General features: G+C 40.2%; 1 protein-coding gene across 1 annotated transcript in view; it reads left to right on the forward strand.

The window, feature by feature from the left end:
- Positions 1–21,957, forward strand: part of LOC5567299 — a 440,692-nt gene that overhangs the window by 224,663 nt on the left and 194,072 nt on the right. Inside the window, exon 2 of the mRNA XM_021850757.1 lies at positions 2,548–3,428. Within this exon, the coding sequence (XP_021706449.1) occupies positions 2,556–3,428 (873 nt within the window). The 5' untranslated portion in view covers positions 2,548–2,555. The remainder of the gene's footprint in view (positions 1–2,547; positions 3,429–21,957) is intronic.

Below are 21,957 nucleotides of genomic sequence, written 5' to 3' on the forward strand. Positions count from 1 at the left end.
AATTTCTCGATGGACTCCTGATACAATCCCTAGAAGAACTCCTGATAGAATCTCTTGAGGAATTTCAGGTGAAATCTCAGAAGGAATCCTAGAGGATCTCCTGATGAAATCCCCAGAAGAACTCTGATGGAAGCCCTTAAGATACTCCTGATAGAATCCCTATGGGAACTCCTGATGGAATTTTTGAATGAATTTCTAAATATATTTTTGAAGAAATTCCTGATGGAATCATTGGAGGAACTCCTGATGAAGTCCCAAGAAGATCTCCTGATGATATCCCTAGAGGAACTTCTAATGGAATCCCTAGAAGGACCCCTGATGGAAACAACGAAGGCACTCCTGATGGAATCCTTCGTGAAATTCATGATTGAATCTTAAGTACTGATGGAATTCCTTAACGAACTCGTGGACGAAAATTTCCTAGAATAACTCATGATCCCTAGAGGAACTGCTGATCGGTCATCCATAACACCAACATGAGCATCTACCTGGGGGCAAAGTCAATGTTGGTCAAACCGTCTGAGCATCTGTGGGCTGCAAAAGAAAGAAGAAAAAGTTGAAAGAAAAATTCTACGGATATGCAATATAGTTTTTCTATTAAGAATCGCTTGCAGTTAATAACAAGACTATTCTCTCAAAGCTTGAAATAGCTAAGCTACATGTTTATAATGTGGAACAGCTTGGAATATTGTATAAAGATGTGTTAAGCACAAATCTCGCAAATAATGCCGAATATTGTAATATCGTCTCTGCTTTGTACACTAGCAAAAAAGAAAAGCGAGATTGTTGGTTTATTATCATTTGAATTCAGTTCACTTGTAAATGCTAATGACTTTCTGGTAGATGTCATTCTGGCAAATAGTTTTCTGGCGAATGGTTTTCTGACAAATATCGCACAAACATAAATGACATTAGGGCAGTTCAAAATTTAAAAAAGTTCGAAAAACCAATCTTTCTTATCTTCTTTACCATCCTTACCATTAAAATAGGGTTCTGTGAACTGTTCAGCTTTCTAGGTACCATAAATTCCTGTGAAATTGATTACTGTGTCACTCGATTTTATTTCTTTCTAATGGAGCACAAATATCAATGTAACCTGCAGTGAATGAACGTTGTTTGTCGTAAGTATGTCCGAATTGTGTGTTGTGAAGTTTTTTGCGTTCTAAAATGTTTATTTATATGAAAATAATGTAAAATTTTAAAATCTTGTACGGTGCAGTGTTGACAAACATCAATAAACTTCTAGTTCTAGACAAGGATTTGGACATGGTATAATCCTGAAAGTTTGTGAGGATACCAAAGATATATCCCCAAACTAGATTTCATAACCACAACTCGTACCAATTCGTTGATTTGGTTGAAATTATTAAATTTCTGTAATATATCAAGAAATTCCTTTTCAACTGCATACATTTAGGCGTTTTCTGCATTATTCTTGAAAATTAAATATTCATTATTTCTATAAAGATTGTATTGTTAAGAATTTGGCAAGCATATTCGGATTCAGGGAGCTCAAATTTATTATGTAAAGTTGTTTTGAAAACTAACAATAATGGCATTGATAAGTGATCAATTTCACCCCGAAATAAGATCTAACGATTTTTTATTTTAGACATATTTTTAGCACTAAAATTACATTTGCTAGAAAATTTCGGTACTTGAGTCAATGAGGCTCACCTTCATACTTGTTTTGGCATTGTCAACATTATAGAAATCAGACAAGAAAAACCTTGAAAAGTGATCAATTTCACCCGAAATTACGGTAGTGATTTAAAGGTTGCCCAAAGACGATGTAAGTTTATATGGAAACTACTATGGAAAATTTTTGAATAATGTTCCAAACACGTTAGAAATACAATGTAAGTACAAACTAATCATCCCATAGTGAAAACTTATTCTTCAAATCTTAATGAAGGATGTTGCAGAAGGAACAAATCCCTTTTGAGCTAATTTTATTTGGGATTTTTGTAAATGATTTTAGGGCTATAATCCCATATGAAGCTAAATAATAGCAAACAAACACATGAATATCTCTTCTCCTATCCGTCGGATTGAATTTCTCTCTTCAGCAAATTTATTTTTATGGTTTGAAGAATTAGTTTCCGCTATGGGATGATAAGTTTGTACTTACATTTAAATACTAACGTGTTTGAAACATTTTTCAAAATTTATCCATAGTAATTTCCATATAAACCTACATAATCTTTGGGTCACCTTTAAATCACCACCTAGAAAGCTGAAAATCTCACAGAACACTATTTTTATGATTAGGGTGGTTAGGAAGACATGGGAAATTGGATTTTCAAACATTTTAAATTTTGACCCGCCCTATTGTACATGTGTAGCTAAAATTACGTTATAATTTTTTTGGCTGTTTTTTGTGAGTATACATTTCAAGGTTTTCCTGATGGAAAAACTTGACTAGATTTTCTTCTCCAAGAAATATATAATTAAAATCTGTTTTCAATGCACTAAAATCTTATAAAAATCATTAATTTTACCAATCAGCATTGGAACTCATTCAGTTTTCTATTTCTCTCTCCTCAGACGACACAATGTCCGACCAGCAGCTACCGATAACGACTCCGCCGCGACGGTGCAATGAACATCCGGCCCTGACGGCAGCCACCATGCTTGGCAATCTTCACGGTTCGGAGTCATGCAAAAATTCCCCGCTCGTTCCCCGCCGTCTGGAGCCCTACCATCACAGTTTGCTTGAAAGTGGAAGCCAGAGTGCACAGAATTCTCCGCTGCCAAACCGGCGGCTGGACAAATTACAGGGTGTAATTCGAGACAAAAGCTCGCCCTTGTGCGGTCGACGAGGGGCCGGCCCGGAAGAGGTCGACTTCAGTGATTCGCCCATCGTATCGAGAAAGTTCAATCAGGTACAGGACTGTGTTTGTGCTCCGAAGCTACGTGCCTCCACAGCAGAGAGCTCCACCACAGCTGGATGCGTGCATCGAATAGAAAGTGAGTTCTCCAAAAATTCCCCAATGATGGCAGTGATGCGGAAGCGAGGCGATTCGGACTGCAGCAGTTGCATGCGGAAAAACATCATCCGAAACCAGTTCAGTGCCAGTGTGATGAGGAGTGAGTGCGGGGGTGGTGGAAGTTCCTGTGAAAGCACACCGTTGTTGCGACGAAAGGAACCATTTCCGCCTGGCTCACCGGCCAAAGGTGTTCTGGGTGAACCGGGAGTATTCAGCTCTCCAGTGCACCACGGTAAATCATCAATGGATCACACCACTTTCGGGGGGTTTCCGACGAGTCCGGCCAAGAGTGTACTGGGGGAACCGGGGGTGTTCAGTTCGCCGGCCAGAAGTGTGTGCAGCCCTACGGGCGAAGATACGGTAGGAGAAGGGGCCGATGTGCTTGCCAACGATCAGACTATTGTATCCGGATGGCTCAAGTTCCGAGACAACAAGAAGGTGAGTGAATTACATGTATTTTCAAATGGGATAAGGTTGTTTGATGGAGTTTCAAATTATCTACCAGTTTCATATTTAGATAAAAATATGGATGTAGATATTTGGATATGTCACCTTTGTCATTCATGATGTGGCGCAATGCAGTTATTCGAACGATATTCATCAGAAACATCCACTCAGGCAAATGGACTATCGATAAACATAGGAACCCCTTATGAAAATTCGCCACAAGGAATCGGGTTGAAATTCATAAATTTGCCTTATGAAACAGAAATTTAAAAGCAAAAATAGTTTTCGCGGCAACCTGGAATCGAACAAAGGACCTTGCGATCGATAGGCTCGTGCGTACACCCCGCGCCTATCGACACCTTGGTGTGGAGCGATGCTAAAACGATACATGAAGCGTTCATATTGCGATTATCGTTCCATCTTTCATAAGGCAAAATGTATGAATTTCGATAGTCCATGCGTATCGATTTCACATATCGTTTCGTCGTTTCATTTTAAAAAATATATAAAAGTCGAGTTTAGTACACGACACTGAAGACGACCTTACTCTTGTCGAAATTCGTTTATGTGTCAAAGGATACAAACTCTAGTTTTTCTGGTATGGTTTTTCATTTACTTATAGGTATAAACAACTCAAAGATTTGTTATCAAAAAATATGTATATGATCCCTCCCATGAATTTTTGATGATTATGATTATAAAAAAATAAATAAATAAACACGTTTTTTACGTGAACAAAAATCTTCAGAATCAATTAACATGACTCTTATCATTGACAAAAAATCTACAGTAGTTACGTTCTTTTATTGGAGGGAATACCTCGCTTGTCGTACACATCATCGCGCGACAACCGAAAGATTAACTGACTGGTTGTTGTTTGATGAGAGAAACTTCAACCCGAGGGTAATTTGTCCCTTAATTAACCGCCTGGTTGTTGCTCAATTTTTACTGCTAGAACCAGCTTGTAGGTGTGTGCGTCTCCGTTGCACCGTGATACACAAAAGCGTCAATATTCTTGAAATTCCCTTACAAGAATGCATAACACTTATCCATACGAGTAAGAAAAAATTGGCAAAAATGAAACTAATTACAGGAATTTCAACCTGGCTCAGTTTTCTACAGATGAATGGCAGAAATTCAACCTGATATGAAAAAAAATCAACAAAATGACAATAGTTTTTTATTTAAGTAATAAATTATTTCTTAGAGTACGCTTGAATTTGTCAAATAAAAGGTTGTCCATAAATCTTGTGGTCATTGATGAGGGGGAGGCGGCCAAATAACCACAAAAAGCCACACTGAGGGGGGGTTAACAAGGTCAACCACGTGGTTTTAGTGGATTGAGGAAATCACTGCTCTGGAACATAATAGTGTTTTGGTTTGACTATTTTTGAAATGCGATCCTCTTCCTGTCCATTTTATACATATATTCTTCAAGAAATTCTAATCATACATAATTAACCGTTTGGTCGCCGCGCGAATTTTTGTAACGCGAGTAATCGCGCGTTGTACTTTGTACAACACTCTTATTTTTGCGAATATCACAGGAGTCTGAACATTTAGAAAGATGACGTATTCGGCAAAATTGTTCAGTAGGTCAAGGGCTATCATTATTTTTGCGAAGAAATTCGGGATTTTGCCACTAGGCGGTGCTAGTGAGCATGAAACTTTTGTTTCGCAGATCTCAGGATCCTGACCAATTAGAAAGATGTCGTCTTTGGCAAAGTTGTTCGGTAACTCAAGGACTATCATTGTTTGAGCTAGTGGATTTAAAATTTTCCCCTCTTTAATTAATGTTCGAATCCTCTGAGTAGAATCTTAATAGAGAAACTTAAAAGTAGATGGAGTACCGTATACCTTTGAATTCCGCTCCGCATGTGGTAGTCGAAATACGCGTATCTGTCAAAGATAAGCATTTAGGAGCGGAATTAAAAGGTATACGGTACTCCATCTACTTTTAAGTTTTTCTCTTTAAAATTTTGCTAGAGAGCATAAAACATACTTTACTTTACTTTTCTGGCTCTACATCCTTCAACTAACTCGGTCCATGGCTGCTATCCTCAAATTTCTCGATCGCCCCACACTTCCAAGATCCTGCTCCACTTGGTCAAACCACCTAGCTCGTTGCGCACCCCTCCGTCTTGTACCGGCCGGATTAGAGGTGAACACCATTTTTGCGGGATTTTGCGGATAAAACATTTGTTTCACAAATATCAGAAGCCTGATCACTTAGAAATATGAAGTTTTCGGCAGAGTTGTTCAGTATCTCAAATTATTTTTTTGTTTTATCCTTAAAGTTCGAGATTTTGTAGGATAATGGTAGTCCCTGAACTTCTGAACAACTTTGCCTAAGGTGCAACAACTTTGCCACCGCCTGGTGGCAAAATATCCTATTTCTTGGTTCAAACAATTATAGCCCATGAGCTACTGAACTACTTTGCCGAAGACACTAACTTTCAAAGTTGTCTGGCTCCTGAGATATCTGCAAACAAAAGTTTCATGCTCACTAGCGGCAAAATTTTGAATCGACTATTTCGAACAATGAAAGTCCTTAACTTACTAAACAACTTTGCCAAAATATTATATTGTTCTTCAGAACATTGCAATGTGGACATGTGAATTTCACCAAACTTAAACATAAAGTACAAATCCAAACAAAACTTAGTATGTAAAAATTATTTGCTGAACACCTAGCTGCCTTTCTTATCTTTAAATATTTAAAAAATACATTTTCGAGCCAAACTCGTCAAATACTCATATGGAATCGTACAATTATCTCCCCACTCTCTAACTAGAATAAGTCTCAAAATGTTATGTGTTCGGGGTAATGGCGTTCGGGGTAGTGACCTATTCGAGGTAGTGGCGTTAAGGGTCTTTAATGAGAATTTGGTAGTTGACTGTAAATTAGTGTGGGTAAAGCTGTATTTTGCATTTCATGGGATGTGTTTTATTATCTGAAATGTTAAATTATTAATTGAAGGAAGGATATAACGATATTCCCTTGTTCAACAAAAAATCTTATTTTGCTTACAATTTTGGAAGAATCCAGTAGTCTAATTGGTAGACGAGACCTGTTGTATTAAAGGAATGCAATATGAGTGTGGTAGTACATTAAGTTTTTTAAATTTTGTATCCGAATTTTTCAAATTTATATTACATGTTTATTGACCCAAACCAAGCAGAGCCACGAGGGGGGAGGAGGTCTGAAAAGTCAGACAAAAATTACCACATTTTTCATGAAAACATATTATAATCTAAATTATTACGAAATTCCAAAACAATCTTTCACTAATTTCCAACACCTTTCTATAACAATTTCAATGTAATCAAATATTCCTTGAGGATTAACGAACGGTGGCAACAGAACTTTAGCTACAAATCTCTTGGAAATTAGTCGAATAATATTGTGAAATTTGTTCATACATTCAACGCGAATTCTTCCTTGTGGACAACTGTTCCTTGTTAAAAAAAATAAAGTTTATTAAAGAAAGAAAGTTGTGAGTGAAGCATGGATAAAGAAGTTTAAGGACAGTGGAGAAGTTTTTTGAAAATGAAGAATTACGAATCAGGTATGATAAAGCCCGTGATCCCTCAAATAGTAGGTTAGGTCTACAGACGACTGTTTCCTGTGTGTAGCTCCCGCGAAGTACAGTCTGGAGTTCCGTTACGTATTCACGGTCCTACTGACACCTTTTCAGCCTAGAAGCCAGTTGCGAACCACGGAAGCTTTTGAATCCAGAAGCAGATCCAGACGTGCCTGGGATCCAACCCATCCCTAGAGTACCCTGAAGAGTCGACACGTTGTTCACCGACCCCAGAGCTGTTCCATATCCTCCAAGTTGTCAGCAGGGACCGGCTGATCTGAAATAATAACGCTAAGTATAACAAACCACACTCACCCACACAGCACTGTAAAGTTTAGGAAATAAAAATTGAAATTTTACCCCATTAGTTTTTTTAGTTACACCCCCCTCCCCCCATATCCGAGGTCTGATTAGCAAAGTAGATCTACTCAAGCCGATCTTGAGATCGGAGAAGTGCTCCAGGTCAAGCTATCCGTAAAAGTGGTCGTTGAAGAACCCAGCCTCACACGGTAGGCCATTGCTTAGCCGAACTTTTTTTTTTTTCCCTCATCTGTAGAGCCTTTTAACCACTGCTTCCATTATTTAGGAATATTGTGGTATGACCCATATTTTATTTGGTGCTCATCAAATATCCTTTCACAATTGAGATGTGATAGACATTGGTTGATGTGTCACACTGTCCCAACTGGGCACAACTCGTTTTATAAAGTCTATTACCCTATTAGGACTACCTTGCCAAATTTCCAAGGGCTCTAATAACCCTTTTCCAAATGTTAACGTTCTTTGATTAAGCAATGCTCCGCAGTTGCAGAGTAAATGCTCAGCAGTTTCGTCTTCAGCTTGACAAAAACGACACTCAGAGGATTGTATTTTTCCTATATTTTTAAGATGATACCTACTTGGGCAGTGACCGGTCATCAGGCCAGTTATTACCCTAAGATTTCCTTTATTAAGATTCAGTATAGCCCGGGCTTTAGCTATACTGGGTTTTATGAATCTTTTCGCTTGCTTGGATGTATCCGTGGTGTTCCAATTGGATTCTACCATGGACATTTCCCAATTTTTCAGTTTCATCCTGAGAGTGCACTCAGGAATACCACAGAACGGTTCAGGGCCGACAAAGCTCGAAGCTGCACCCTGTCTTGCTAGATTGTCGGCGATTTCATTCCCCTCAATTCCACAATGGCCGGGCACCCAGTACAATGTAACTTCGTTCCTACTGGCCAATTGCTTCAAAGAAAGAATGCATTCCCACACTAACTTTGATCTACATGTGAATGCCTTTAGAGCATTCAAAGCTGCTTGACTGTCCGAGAAAATACAGATCTTTGCAAACCTATAGTTTCTTTTGAGACAAACATTTGTACAGTCAATGATGGCTTGTATTTCAGCTTGGAACACAGCGGGACTGCGCCCCATAGCGATTACCTTGCTGATACCAGGGCCGAAAACTCCAGCTCCGGTATTGTCGCCCATCTTTGACCCGTCGGTATAAAAGACAATAGAACCTGCACGTAAACTTGGCCCACCAGAATCCCAAGTATAGCGGCTTGGTTTAACCACTTTAAAGGGAACATCATAGTTGGTCTTCGTTGTCATCCAATCTTCTATTGTTTTGTTATCTGAATTCAAATTGAATTCCTTGATGATTTTCATGTGACCAATCAAATCACCATCTAGTATTTTATTATAACGAATAAACTGCAAGGCATTTTTTGCAGCTTGCAGTTTAATGAATTGATGCAAAGGCAGTATATTAAGAAGGGCATCCAAGGCAACCGATGGTGTACTTTTCATTGCCCCTGTCATTGATATACAAGCAAGTCCCTGCAACTTAGCCAGCTTCTTCTGAGCGGTTACCTCATTTGTCTTGGGCCACCATACCAGTGAAGCATAACTAATTTTTGGTCGGACTATTGCTGAATAAATCCAGTTTATCATATTAGGTCGCAGTCCCCAAGTTTTTCCTAGGGCTTTATTGCAGACCCATAGGGCATTAGTACCCTTACTTATGACCTTGCTCAGATGAGAGTTCCAGTTCAATTTCTTATCCAAAGTAACACCAAGGTGTTTAACTTCTTCCGAAAATTGAGTTTGAACTCCATTCAAACAAGGCTGTATAAGCTTTACCTTTTTCCTTCTGCTGAAAGGCACGATAGTAGTTTTTGAAGGGTTTACGTTTAACCCTTCTTTCCTACACCATTTGAGAGTAATGTTTAACGCAGTTTGCAACCGATCGGAAATCGTGTTATCAAACTTTCCACGAACTAAGATGGCCACATCGTCGGCATATCCAATTACCTCAAAACCTTGATCTATTAAATTTCTAAGGAGTTCGTCTACTACAAGAGACCACAGTAAGGGCGATAACACTCCTCCTTGAGGACATCCCTTCGTAGATCTTATAGATATTTGCGCACCTCCTAGATCAGCAGAAATTGTGCGACCCTTGAGCATGGTCATAACCCATTCGATAACACTTTTATCCAAGCCCCTTGCTTCCATGGCTGAACTCATAGAGCTATAGGATGCATTATCAAATGCTCCTTCAATATCGAGAAAAGCAACCACGGCTATTTCTTTGGCTTCAAGAGATTTCTCGATTTTATTTACCAGCGACTGCAGCGCCGTAATGGTAGATTTACCTGATTGATACGCAAATTGGTATTTACAAAGAGGCATTTCTATTAAACTTGTTGATTTGATGAAGTCATCAATTATTTTTTCCATTGTCTTTAAAAGAACAGAGGAAAGGCTTATAGGTCTAAAGGCTTTGGGAATTGTTTTATCCTTTCTTCCAGCTTTTGGAATGAAGACAACTCGAACCTTTTGCCACGCTTTTGGAATATTTGAAAGCGCAACACTTGCTTTGAATATTTCGGTTAAGAGCGGACAAAGCGTCTCTTTTCCTTGTTGCAGTAAGGCTGGGAAAATATCATCTTTCCCGGCAGATTTGAAAGCCGAACTTGCCGAGGTCTTTGTCCTGGCAACCCACGTGTTGCCCAACCGAGTAGTAACATCTTAATCTTAATATTTTTGGCTCAAACCTTGGGGTTTCTGTTTTTATGTGATTAGAATTCAGAAAAGCACACGAATTTTTGGTTTTAACAGCTTTCGAAAAATAAGCCGCACCCTATTGGTGATTTTGAAGACAATTTTGGTGAGACTACTAGATTTGATTGTACTATTTCTCGGAGAAATCCTAAGTAATTTCAAAAAATTCTAATCAAATGCTTAATGAACAACTGACTGATATTTTAAACGAACAATTGGAATTTGTATGTGGTACGTAGAGGACCTTTCTGGAGAAATATTGAAATTAATTTCTAAAGCATTCTCTGGCGGAGTTAGTCAAAAGATCGTAAAAGGCTGAAACCAGTGCTGTAATGATTCATTACGCAACGCTTTCTCATTACGCAACTGTTTTGAGATGCATAATGAATCATAACACAACAATTTTTCAGAAATTGTAAAATAATGGTAAATGCATTCCGATATAATTTCTGATTCCCTCAAGTGGTCTTCTACGAAATTGCAAAAAATGTTGTACTTAACTTGTTGCAGAACTCGATATTTGCAGCACTTATCGTAATTATCCTACTCGGCATGCCTCGTAGAATAAAGTTACGACTCATGCTGTAAAAATCATCATTCTGCAACTTGTTCCGTAAACTACTATTAAGCAATCAGGTTTAAGATTCTTCGAAAAAAATTTTGGTAAAATCAGGAAGCCCAAAGAAAAAAAACTTTAGGAAAAATCTGTTGAATAAACTAATTATGCTGGGAATATTTTCCGTTGTAATACAGGAGTCCTCAGTGAGAACTACTAAAACAAAAAGCGCTGAAGGAGTAAGGAAATAATTCATGAAGAAATCCCCGTGGGAAGCATTACAGGGATATTTTAAAAGCACATTGTTGAACACTTGAAAAGTTTCTTGAAGAATCACAAGAGGTATTCATCGTGAGTCCTTTGGAAGAATTCTTGAAGGATTTTTTTTACTGAATTTTATATAGAATCTATAAATACCGTAGTGGAAGAAATTGGCAAATCATTAATGTGTAATTATAATATGAGCATGAGCATGATTGACCGACCGCAGTTGCTACTCCGTTATTGCAAGAACAACTGTACATACACAGGGAACCAACAGACGATACTCAGGATCAGCAGCATCTTCAATGTGTAAGTACTGGTGCTCTCATTATAATAATAAACAATAACGGCGTCGGCTGCGTCCGATTGCAGGTCAATATATTTTTTTATATACGGATGAACGAGACCGATAATGCGATTACTACACGAACCGGACACAATTGATCCGGATTCCTTCGCACACCTACAAAGGAGCATGCAACAGATTCGACGGATCAAACACTACTCAGGTATCATTAAAATGTAAGTTTATAAGGAAAATCACAAACAGAAAATTTTTCCTGCAATTGTGAATTTCTTATCGGTTATTCAACCAACTTGTCCACTATGCTACACGCCTTCTTGTAGAATGACATGTCTATCATTATGATGATGATAACACAAATATCTCTGAGCAGACCTGATTGATTTGATGCATCAAACTGTTCATCACGCAAACACTTCCTATGAACCCTAATCACGAGGCATGTTCAATTGAAATATAACTATGTTATTATTCGATTCTTTTCATCCCACTCACATATATGAAAGCATTCAAAGAGAAACAACATCAAACATGGGAAAAACGAGAGTCAACCCAGTTATTGCCATAGAAAATTTCCCGCTACATTGTACTTGCTCATATGATTTTCCTGCCGGTGGTGGTTGATGGTGGAAACGTGAGGAAAAAATTACATTGCCATTCTACAACGGCCATAAATAAACCCATCTATCATATTATGCTGATGGACTGGTTCGTTTTCCACAATGATGACACCACCATCGTCGTCGTTGTTGGCAATGATGGCCACCGTGAATAGGTACAGGACACCATCCTAGATGTTGCTCCTGGCGCGGAGATGGCTGTTTTTTTTTCTATTGAGCAATAATAAAGACTATATTCTAGAGTGGCCCGAAAAAGTCTTAAGTTACACTCATCAAATTTGTTCATACGAATCCTCAGAAGCTTGATCAGCTTGAAATTCTAATGGAGAAAATTAGCCAATATATGGAAAAACGGTCGTATTATATTTTCGATCAAAGATGGCGTTGTAATCAATGATCCTACATTACTATTGAAAGATTGTTTAATTTAAAGATTGTTGTAATTACAATAGTAACTGAGGAATGTATTATGAATCGAGTATACTCAACAAATTTATAGTATATAAACACATAGATATTAAGAACACAATGTAATTAAGAATGGTCTACAAAATGTTTGATGTCAAATAAATGAATTGAATAAAAATAAACTATAAGAGAAACTGCAATAAACCGTACGAATTTATTTTTAGAAACAAAAACCCTATAATGGGGGCCCAAATAGCCGTAGCGGTAAACGCGCAGCTATTCAGCATGACCATGCTGAGGGTCATGGGTTCAAATCCCGCTGGTCGAGGATCTTTTCGTAAAGGAAATTTTCTCGATTCCCAGGCCATAGAGTATCTTCGTACCTGCCACACGATATACACATGCAAAAATGGTCAATCGGCAAAGAAAGCTCTCAGTTAATAACTGTGGAAGTGCTCATAAGAACACTAATCTGAGAAGCAGGCTTTGTCCCAGTTGGGACGTAACGCCAGAAAGAAGAACTGGGAAAATCAAAATTAGGATTTCCTTTGGGGTGGAGCAACGATTTCGTTCAAATTTTGCAAGTCGAATCAATTATCGAAAATGTGGTATAAACGTGCCCATGTTTCATTTGAAACAAACAAAAAACTGATATTTTTGCTCGTTTCACTCTTCATTAGCGCTAATTAAACCACCTAAAACTACCCCCCCCCCATTTTTGAAACTTATATGACGAGACCGTTAACAAGGTTCGAAGGTTTTGGGAATAATTAGTTGGATTGTTAAGTTCAAATCAACTGTAATAAATTATAGAGAAAATCCTGTTTATTAGTTTTGATTATGATATATGATGATTTTAGAAGCTATCTGGCAACACTGCTATCCTCTTTTTGAAAATAAATATAAATGAATTTGAACAGTCACACAGCTCTCACAGTTTGATTTTTCCTATACAAAAATGGAGCACCTTACTGAACACTCAATGATGGCATGTGATTATGATTGTATGCTTATGTCCTCCGCTTATGGTCCAATCATGGTGGTGTGATGCGAAGACCAACGGCGAAACAAGCCTTTTCCGTTTGATGTTATTCATACACGTTTGCATATATGATTATATTTTCGAGTTCGAGTTCAGCATCATAAAGGAATCAATAAAAATATATGAACAAACAGCACGAGATGGTGCTCTTATATGGTGCCTGCCTATGATAGAGAACGTGTGAGGATTTGAGCACGATGCGGGATTGCAACCGAGTGCAGATCCTTTGAGCATTATGGTTATAACATTTTTATGAAATGAATAAATAAATGGAACTTGCTCGGGCTTCGTTCCTGAATGGCACACCAAGGGTTCAGCGGAGGTGCTACAAAGCTCATACTGAGAAAACGGGAATATCTCAGCCCTCAACATACGTACATGAGTTGGTGGTGTATGAACTCTTGTTTCTGCACTCTGTTTTCCTTCCACAGCTGCAAAGGAAACCGCCACCGTGGCAGTACGGAGTGCTTGTAAAAAGAAACTCCAGTTGCTTCGTTACGGTTGTCTCATTTCTAGGATGCATCGCATTTCCTAGCAAATTCAACGATTCGCTTCCCGGGTAGAGGATGTATTTTCTCACCCCTGACCCAGAGCTTTTTGTGTACATTTTTTAAAGCAGAGGTTCTCAAACTGTAAATAAGATGAATTGTATAAGATTATTTTTAGCAAACTTTATTGGTAAGCAATACTAGAAGAATTTCTGAAGATTCAGGTTTCTGGAATCAGTATCACATAATAAATATTTACCAAGTTCATATAGCAGTTGCACATAATCTGAACACTTACACATCAGATGATGTGAAATTCCATAATCGGATACACAAATATCACACATAAATCAGTCAGTACGCTAAATATTAGCCATGTGATATTTTATTCAGCAGTTGCCATTTAACGCTTTGATCAAGAGACGGCAACTCTTCTCTGACAGATTTGCCACCCCTGAGATAGCTCAGTAATGTACGATTTTGTATGGCGACATAAATCCAAACTATTCCAAAATTATTAGTGCTGAATTGTTGCCGAAAATTGATCTTATGCTTTCCAAAACATATTGGAAATAGAATAGATTAGGTCCAATGAAGCCATGTGAAGCTCCTTGGCTAGCTAACTCATAAGCCAATTGATTTCGAGCGATGGAAGAATGGCCAGATACACATACAAGGTTTGAACAGTTAACTGAATTCAGTTTCTCAATTTGATTTCAACATACGATGACTAACTTCGACCAGGAGTACATCGAGGAGCTTGACTTTCTGAACAGTAGTATGTTACTAATATTTGCTCCATTGCATATATAACTTCCATCACCAGACTAGAATCGCCTATTTAAGATCGCTGGAAGTGGTTTCTGATTCAGAGTGGTTTATTGACCACTAGAGGCACATTGCTGACTCCTAACTACGCTAATGCTAACTAGAGGCATATTGCTGACTCCTAAAATCCAGCCGACAAGCCTTCCGATGAAATTTCTCGCGGTCTTAATCTAACAGATATTTCACTGACGGCATAGCCCATCTTGATTATGTCTGGCTTCTGGCCAATGACCGGTATTGACTAAGAAAATTTTCTCGCAGTGCCTGCTGAAAAATTACAGATCTACCGAATGATGAACGTGTCACCAAGTCATCGGCACTCAATCGACCAAAATCGCAGGTCACCAGAGATAACACTCTTAACGTCGATAATTGTCTGCATGACGCCCCAGTATCCGTCGCCAATAGTCACTAAATTGTTTTTATCGGATTAACATCCACCGTTTAGTCTGGCTAGCAGTTATCTGGTAAACCTACTGCATGCAGGGTCCCTAGTTCTGCAAGCCAATATCTGACAGTTCTGGATACTAAGCAGCTGCACTTCTATTACGCTCTTGACATTTTCCCGCTTTGTGTTTTTGCATTCTGTGCAGTCTGCTTGTGGTTTGCTGTTGCATGTTGAGCAGACTGCTTTTTCATATTCCTCCGCTTCTCTCTTTGCTTCCATCGTTCATCCTCTTCTTCCCTTCTTATTTCCCTTTCCTCCTGACTTCACACGAAGACGGAGGTTGTCTCTAGTACCGTTTGGGGAGACCTCCGCACTGATGGTGCTCTGACTACCGGCGGCTATCGCAGGAGAAATCTTCGTTTTCTTTCTTCGTCAGACTGACTCGAGTGCCGAGGTCGGTCAAACGACTCCATCACCATATTGTTTTCCAGATTCCGTCAATTCACTCATCTGCCAAGTGTCTCTCCGCTGATAGCAGTCGATGTCTTCTCCCAGGATTATGCAATTCAGAATCATCCCGGTGATCACACATACTGCCTCCGACGATATTATTATGTATGCGCTTGCTGCTCTCATGGCCATGAGTTGGAACGTGCTGTCGAGCTTGCCCCGATTGCGCTTGGTTTGCAGTGCTGCACCTGAGAACTCCGTATCTCGGTATCGACGATGATACGCTAGCCAGAAGACGCCTCCTACTGCTTCTCGAACCATGAGCGTTCGTAAGTGCGTTGGTCGCCTTTGCCGCCTTCTCACGTGCATAGTCGACTGTTGAAGTCCAGCCGATTAAGGGTATGCGAAATACCGAATGATTCCGTCAAATACGCTTCGAAACGAAATACCGCGGAATTCCACGGAACTCGCACAGGCGAAATTTGTATTTTGCTATTTCGTTTCGTTTCGCCAAATTGTTAAAATATTTCCACGGAAAATTGAAAACAAACGGAATTTCGTGAAATCCGCCGCAATATCTCTTGGAGTTTATTACTTTTGCAATTCTTTTAAATTTATCTTGATTGATTTCTTAGGTATGTGTTGATGGTTTCTCTAAAATTTAATTTTTTTCAATACTCCAGCAAAAACTAAAGCAAATATTCTAGTGATTCCTCTGTTTTACTTATTTTTCTTCTTCTTTCTGGCGTTATGTTCCAACTGGGACAGAGTCTGCTTCTCAGTTTAGTATTTTCATGATCATTTATCGACTTGTGTCCCCTATCTCATTCATTCATGCCACAAAGCATACAGTACAGTAAAAAACATGAATATCATTATTCCATGTTTTATGGTATATATTAGCATCCACATGATTAAAAGAATTGTAAGGCATTTCTAAAAGTCAAATTAATTTTGGGCTCCTCTCAATATTTTTGAGATTGTTTTAAATGTTTGTAACTGCTTTTCGACCCACTTCTTAGTTGTAACATTTAAATTAAACCCACTCATTGCCTCGAGTGAATGTCAGATATGTTGAAATGGAACCTTATAAAGTTATTAAGAAGATTTCAAATAAACAGAAAAAAGTCTTACCGTAAAACGGGGTAACTTTGATAGTTTTTTCGAAGAAAACTTGAATATTTTTGCATGCTGTTTCAAAGATTTACAATTTATATTTTTAAAACAAGTACTGGCATCCTAGCTATCGATTACAGTCGATAAATTGCCAAACGATTTATTTTGAATGGATATATAATTTTTTATATAATCGAAAGTTGGTTTTCTGTTTTGGGGTAACTTTGATAATGGAGTATGATTCGAACAAAATTGAATGAATAACGAACATTTGTAGGGCATTGCATACCTCTAGGCGTTTAACGTTATATGGAAATTTCTGACTTAGATTACAAAAATGGTCCCAGTTTGTGAATATGCTTTTCGCTAAGAGATTTGAGACCGTATTCAAGTTCTATGATAACTAGGCTATCAAAGATAAGTGGCCAACTATTCAAAACTACATCAAATAGTGATCGTAGAACAGATTGTTTGTAAGCGTTTTGAAAATGCTGAAATTGTGTAAATTTTTTAAATTCGCATAAAAAGCCTAAAATGTTCTTGATTAAAATGAAAACCGCTCTTACATGAAGTGTCATACTTATTTTCTTTAGTTTTGCATTCGTTTTGCTTAACTGATTAACAGAAATTATGATATTTCATCTAGTATGCGGTCGGTTACGCACTATCAAAGTTACCCGCATTATCAAAGTTACCCCGTTTTACGGTACCAAAATATGTAAGGATTCCGCTGAGCAACGCTAAGGTTTCCATATGATAGAGGATTTAAAAAGACGTTATTTATGCCTATGGTCAATTTTCCAGCTTTTGACAAGAAAAAAAACTTAAACGTGTATTCCGCGAAACAAATTCAAAAATTTCGTTTCGTTTCGAAAAATTCCGTGAGATATTTGATTTCGTATCGAGTTACACGAAACATTTTTAAATTTCGTTTCGTTTCGTCATTATCAGCGCAAGATATTCCGCGTATCGTTTCGTTTCGTATCGACATGGAAAAAATCCATATCGCATACCCTTACAGCTGATCATCTATCATCACACCCAGGTGTCTGAGCGACCGCTGGGATGCTATGAATGTCCCCCGACGGAAATCACAGCGTGTTAAACCGCTTTGCAATTGCTGAGTAGTAGCACCTCCGTTTTGTGGAGGGCTATCTTCTGCATGACTCAATTCATCCAATTCTCGGCTGTGCCCATTGCCGCAGTGGCAAGCACTTCCACTTCCTCCAACGTTTCTACTATTACTGTTAGGACGACATCATCAGCAAAGCCGACGATCTCGACGTTCATGGGTAACTCCAGTAATATGACACCGTCGTACATCCCATTCCACAGCGTCGGACCCAGTATGGACCCTTGGGGAACTGTCGCCGTTACTCTTAACTTCTTTCGGCTGGCGTCGATTGCATACACCAACACCCGATTCTCGTAGTAGCTCTGAAGAATCCGGTATAGATAGTCAGGAACCCGAATTCTATGTAGCGGCGTGGTGATGGCCTCCCAACTGTCGTTATTGAATGCGTTCTTAACGTCTATCGTAACTACGGCTCAGTAACGATTCCCTCTTCGTTTTTGCTTCGATGCATTCTCGGCCCTCTCCAGGATCGTCCGAATTGCGTCTACCGTCGACTTTCCGGAATCCGAACTGCCTTTCTGATAACCCGTGCTCGCTCTCTGTACATTTAGCCACCACGTTTAGGTTGAACCGTTCCAAGAGTTTGCCTAGTGTATCCAGCAAGCATATAGGCCAGTATGATGATCGATCACCGGGTGTTTTTCCTGGCTTCGGTACCAGTTTCAGCTTCTGCATATTGCATATATCTGGGAAGTGACCCTCATCCAGGCAGTTCTGCATCTCCTTTGGGATCATATCCGGGTACGCCAGGATCGCCGCTTTAATTGCCACATTCGGTATTCCATCTGGTACGGGGGCCTTTTTCACCTTCAATGCTTTCGCTGCTGCTCTAAGTTCGTCATTGGAGACCTGATGATCTTCAGCGTTTGCTTCTTTCTCGTTGACATACGGTGTGGGTGGCCACGGTGTCAGATCATTCGTTGGGAAGAGACCATCGACAACTCAGACTTGCTCAGCGTTACCTCGCGTTTGAAAGCAGCTCTGGCTGCGACCTTTCGCTTCTTTTTGGCTTCTAAGTTCCTTGTTCTCTGGTAATATCTCCTGGCTTTAAGGCAAGCAGCCCGGACGTTGAGCGCCATGCCCGAAGTCCTTTTTCTTCTCCATCTTCTCTTTCTGTTTCTGGCCTTGTCAGCTGTGCTGGTTTTTGGACTTCCTTTTTCCTGGTGACTCTCTGTCTCGCTTCTTCGTAGATTTGTCACCTCGAACCTTCGGGGTCCTAAGCTTGTCAGTCGTTGCTTGATTCGTAACCTTTTTCAGTACCTTTTCGGCAAACTCTGCTCTCGTCCTCAGCGCTTTCTGCTCGTACATGGCAGCGTTGACAGAGGATTTGATACTCGTTTGCTTGTTCTCGATCGCAGTTTGCACATGGTGCCGGTACTTAGGGAACTGGATGAGTTCATCGACCTTAGTCTTTACCTCCGTCAACCTCGTGTTTTCAGGTTGTTGCCCTCCTTGAGCAGCGTTGTTGCTCGATTTCGGTGTGTACACTGCACTATGGGCCAGGGACGCAATCTGACGGGACAAAACTAATAACTCGGTAACGAAGCGTTTCCGGTATTTGGTGTCTTCGGCAAATTTTGTTGTAACAACTTGTAGCCGTTGCTCCATGGTTAATCAGTTCATTCAGTTTATTTCATCAGATTAGATAGAAAGAGACCTATAAAACAGGTAAGGTTGAGGTACGCCAAAGCTAATTCAATTTTGAATTACCTCTACGCCATAAGCTAGTTAATCTGCCATAAAAAAGCTCATAAGCTCTCAAACGGCCATGGAGGAGTTCTCCGAAGGTCAAGGAAATTCAGAATCTCCGGAGAAAGTAGGGGAAAGAATGAGTCGCGGCCGAAGCCGAACTTGAGCGAGCATTCAACATAAACCGTGGCACTCCCGAATTATTTCGAAGAAGTTCGTGGGAAATATCGAACTTCCGTTGAGTTCGGTCGATGGCACCTTCCCTAATCTGAGGATCACGGTTTCATTTGACTTTCGTTCGATCCGCAGATTAGTGTAGAAGTGTCGTGGTCTATCTGTTGAAGAAGCTGTGTAATTTCCTAGATCAAAGTCCAAGTCTAGAGAAATAAGTGCGTCAGGTTTTGTGCGTTTCCCATAATAGTATTCCCAGCCCGCGGCTATCTTCTTCCCCACTAGCGACGCTTCTCTGCCTTTCGAATCGGAAAGTTCTGGCGATCCAAACCCGCCAAAGGAAACGGTCCGCCACTACGCCGTTTCGAGCCACAGCCGTGGTCGTCAATTGCCACTGGGTGGCCGCCATCTCGAAGGTCAACCGGGAGTACACCTGGCCACGTGAACCCGCGATCATACGTGGACCAGCGAACGAACCCCTGCCTCCCATCAACGCGACACACCAGGAGCGCAGAACCATCAGAAAGCCAACAGCAATCCAGCAAGGAACCCCACCGCAGCGTCGCCAGTGATAACTCGGTGAGTCGTTTCCTTTTTGCACCGTTCTTTTTTGTGGAGTGGGGCGTCCGGTGAGGACGCCTCGGAGTAGTTTTTTGCCGACCTAAGGTCGAGTACCACTTGGACGTCTGGCCAGTAAAGCGTCCGTGAAATGTTAAGGTTGGGTGGATGCTAAAGCCCCAAAACGTGCGCACGTATTCTATGGCCGGCCCACCCAACCCTTTTGTGTAAGCCACCCGGGTGCGAACTAGCTTGCCGCTTCTGCTTGTCGCATCGTCGTGGGAAACTGAATGGAGATGTCACATAGATAGAGCACATGGCAGCACGGAGAGAGAAGAAAGAGAGAGATAGGAAAAACGCACAAGAGTAGGACTTTAGAGTAGGAGACGGAACACATGTAAATAATATCAAACAATACACAAAAATTAGCATGCTATTAGAATAAAATGATTCATTCCTATTATTCTCCTAAAATATATTTGTTTTGTTACTGAATTCTCTGTTAGTAGTTTCTTGAGAATGACCTTTTAGAGTATGGTAATATTGTCCCGTTACTTCGTGTGAATTTTAATGTTGTTTGCGTGGCGCAATTTGACTGCCGTCTTGCGCATACCCTTCTACACTGGTCGCGCCTCTTGCGGACAGTAGTGGAACCGCCAGTGATGAGACAGTAGTGTGAAACTGTACGTGTTGCACTGTCTTAGGTATGGGTGTCGTCTTACTGCGTGCTTTGGAGGAATGATTTTGGAGTGCGACAGTATATGTTGTTGCGTAGGGTAGATACCCCAGTTCTTGCGTAGGTTGTAGGCACGCTGGCTCGATCCTCGACTTATTCGGGAATTCTAAATGGACTCGCCCTGACGAGTCTCAACCGGGCAAAATTAATCTTGTTGTGCGGTCTCCTCACGGAGTGGCGCTTAAAGCCGCATGATTTCTCCCCGGATCGGCCAGTGTCGGCTACAAACTAGGACCATCTACTGACATAAACGGATAGTTCGTAAATCGTCCGCATAGGTGACGCCACAATCTAACTTTAAACTGTGACGTTCTAGAGACTTGGCATTTCCGGCAAAGTTGTTCATTTTGATAAAATAAACAACTCTCTCGAAGATGTCAAAATTCCACAGCCTACTGTTTTCGAGTAATTGTCAAAATTAGAGAAAATTAGTGAAAAAAACATTTTTTTTCACCGAATTTGACATTTTTTCCCAAGAATCATGTCATATAAAAGAAAGATTGTGACGCCACCTATGTGGACGATTTACGAACTATCCGTTTTTGTCAGTAGATGGTCCTCGATGTTACAAAAAACTTTGCCAAAGACACCTAATACTGGAAACGCTTCGTTACCGAGTTATTAACTTTGTCCCGCCAGATTGCGTCCCTGGCCCATTGTGCACTGGAGTCTGAATCCCTAATCCTCCTTATTGTCATTGTGTCTCACTTTGCTTCGAGCTACTGCTATACGTCGGTGGATTCTTCGCTGTATGCACCGGCGATCGTGGCATCTTACCACTTACCAAGCTCGCGTCCTCGACTCCTGCTGTGATGAACTCCATTGTATCGGCATTGTTTTGGAAATTCTCCATGTTCATGGGTCCCCCCTTTTAAGCCGCTATCCTTGCCCGTCGTGTCGTAAGAAGTAGCCTTCGTGATCCCAAGGTGATGTATGAAAGCAGTAATGCCATGCCCGGCCCCTTATGGCGTGCCAAGTTCAGAGCCAGATCGGCGCAAGTCAGGAAAGGTTCAACTGAACCTACTTCCAGCAGCTAAAGTGGTGGGTTGAGAACGTACTTGGAAGCCTGCCAAGGTGTAAATGGGACGATTGCGACCGTACCATTAACCCACTCGCCGTTTCAGGGAGG

The sequence above is a fragment of the Aedes aegypti genome, chromosome 3 (genome assembly GCF_002204515.2).
Source record: "Aedes aegypti strain LVP_AGWG chromosome 3, AaegL5.0 Primary Assembly, whole genome shotgun sequence".
Taxonomy (NCBI): Eukaryota; Metazoa; Arthropoda; class Insecta; order Diptera; family Culicidae; genus Aedes; species Aedes aegypti.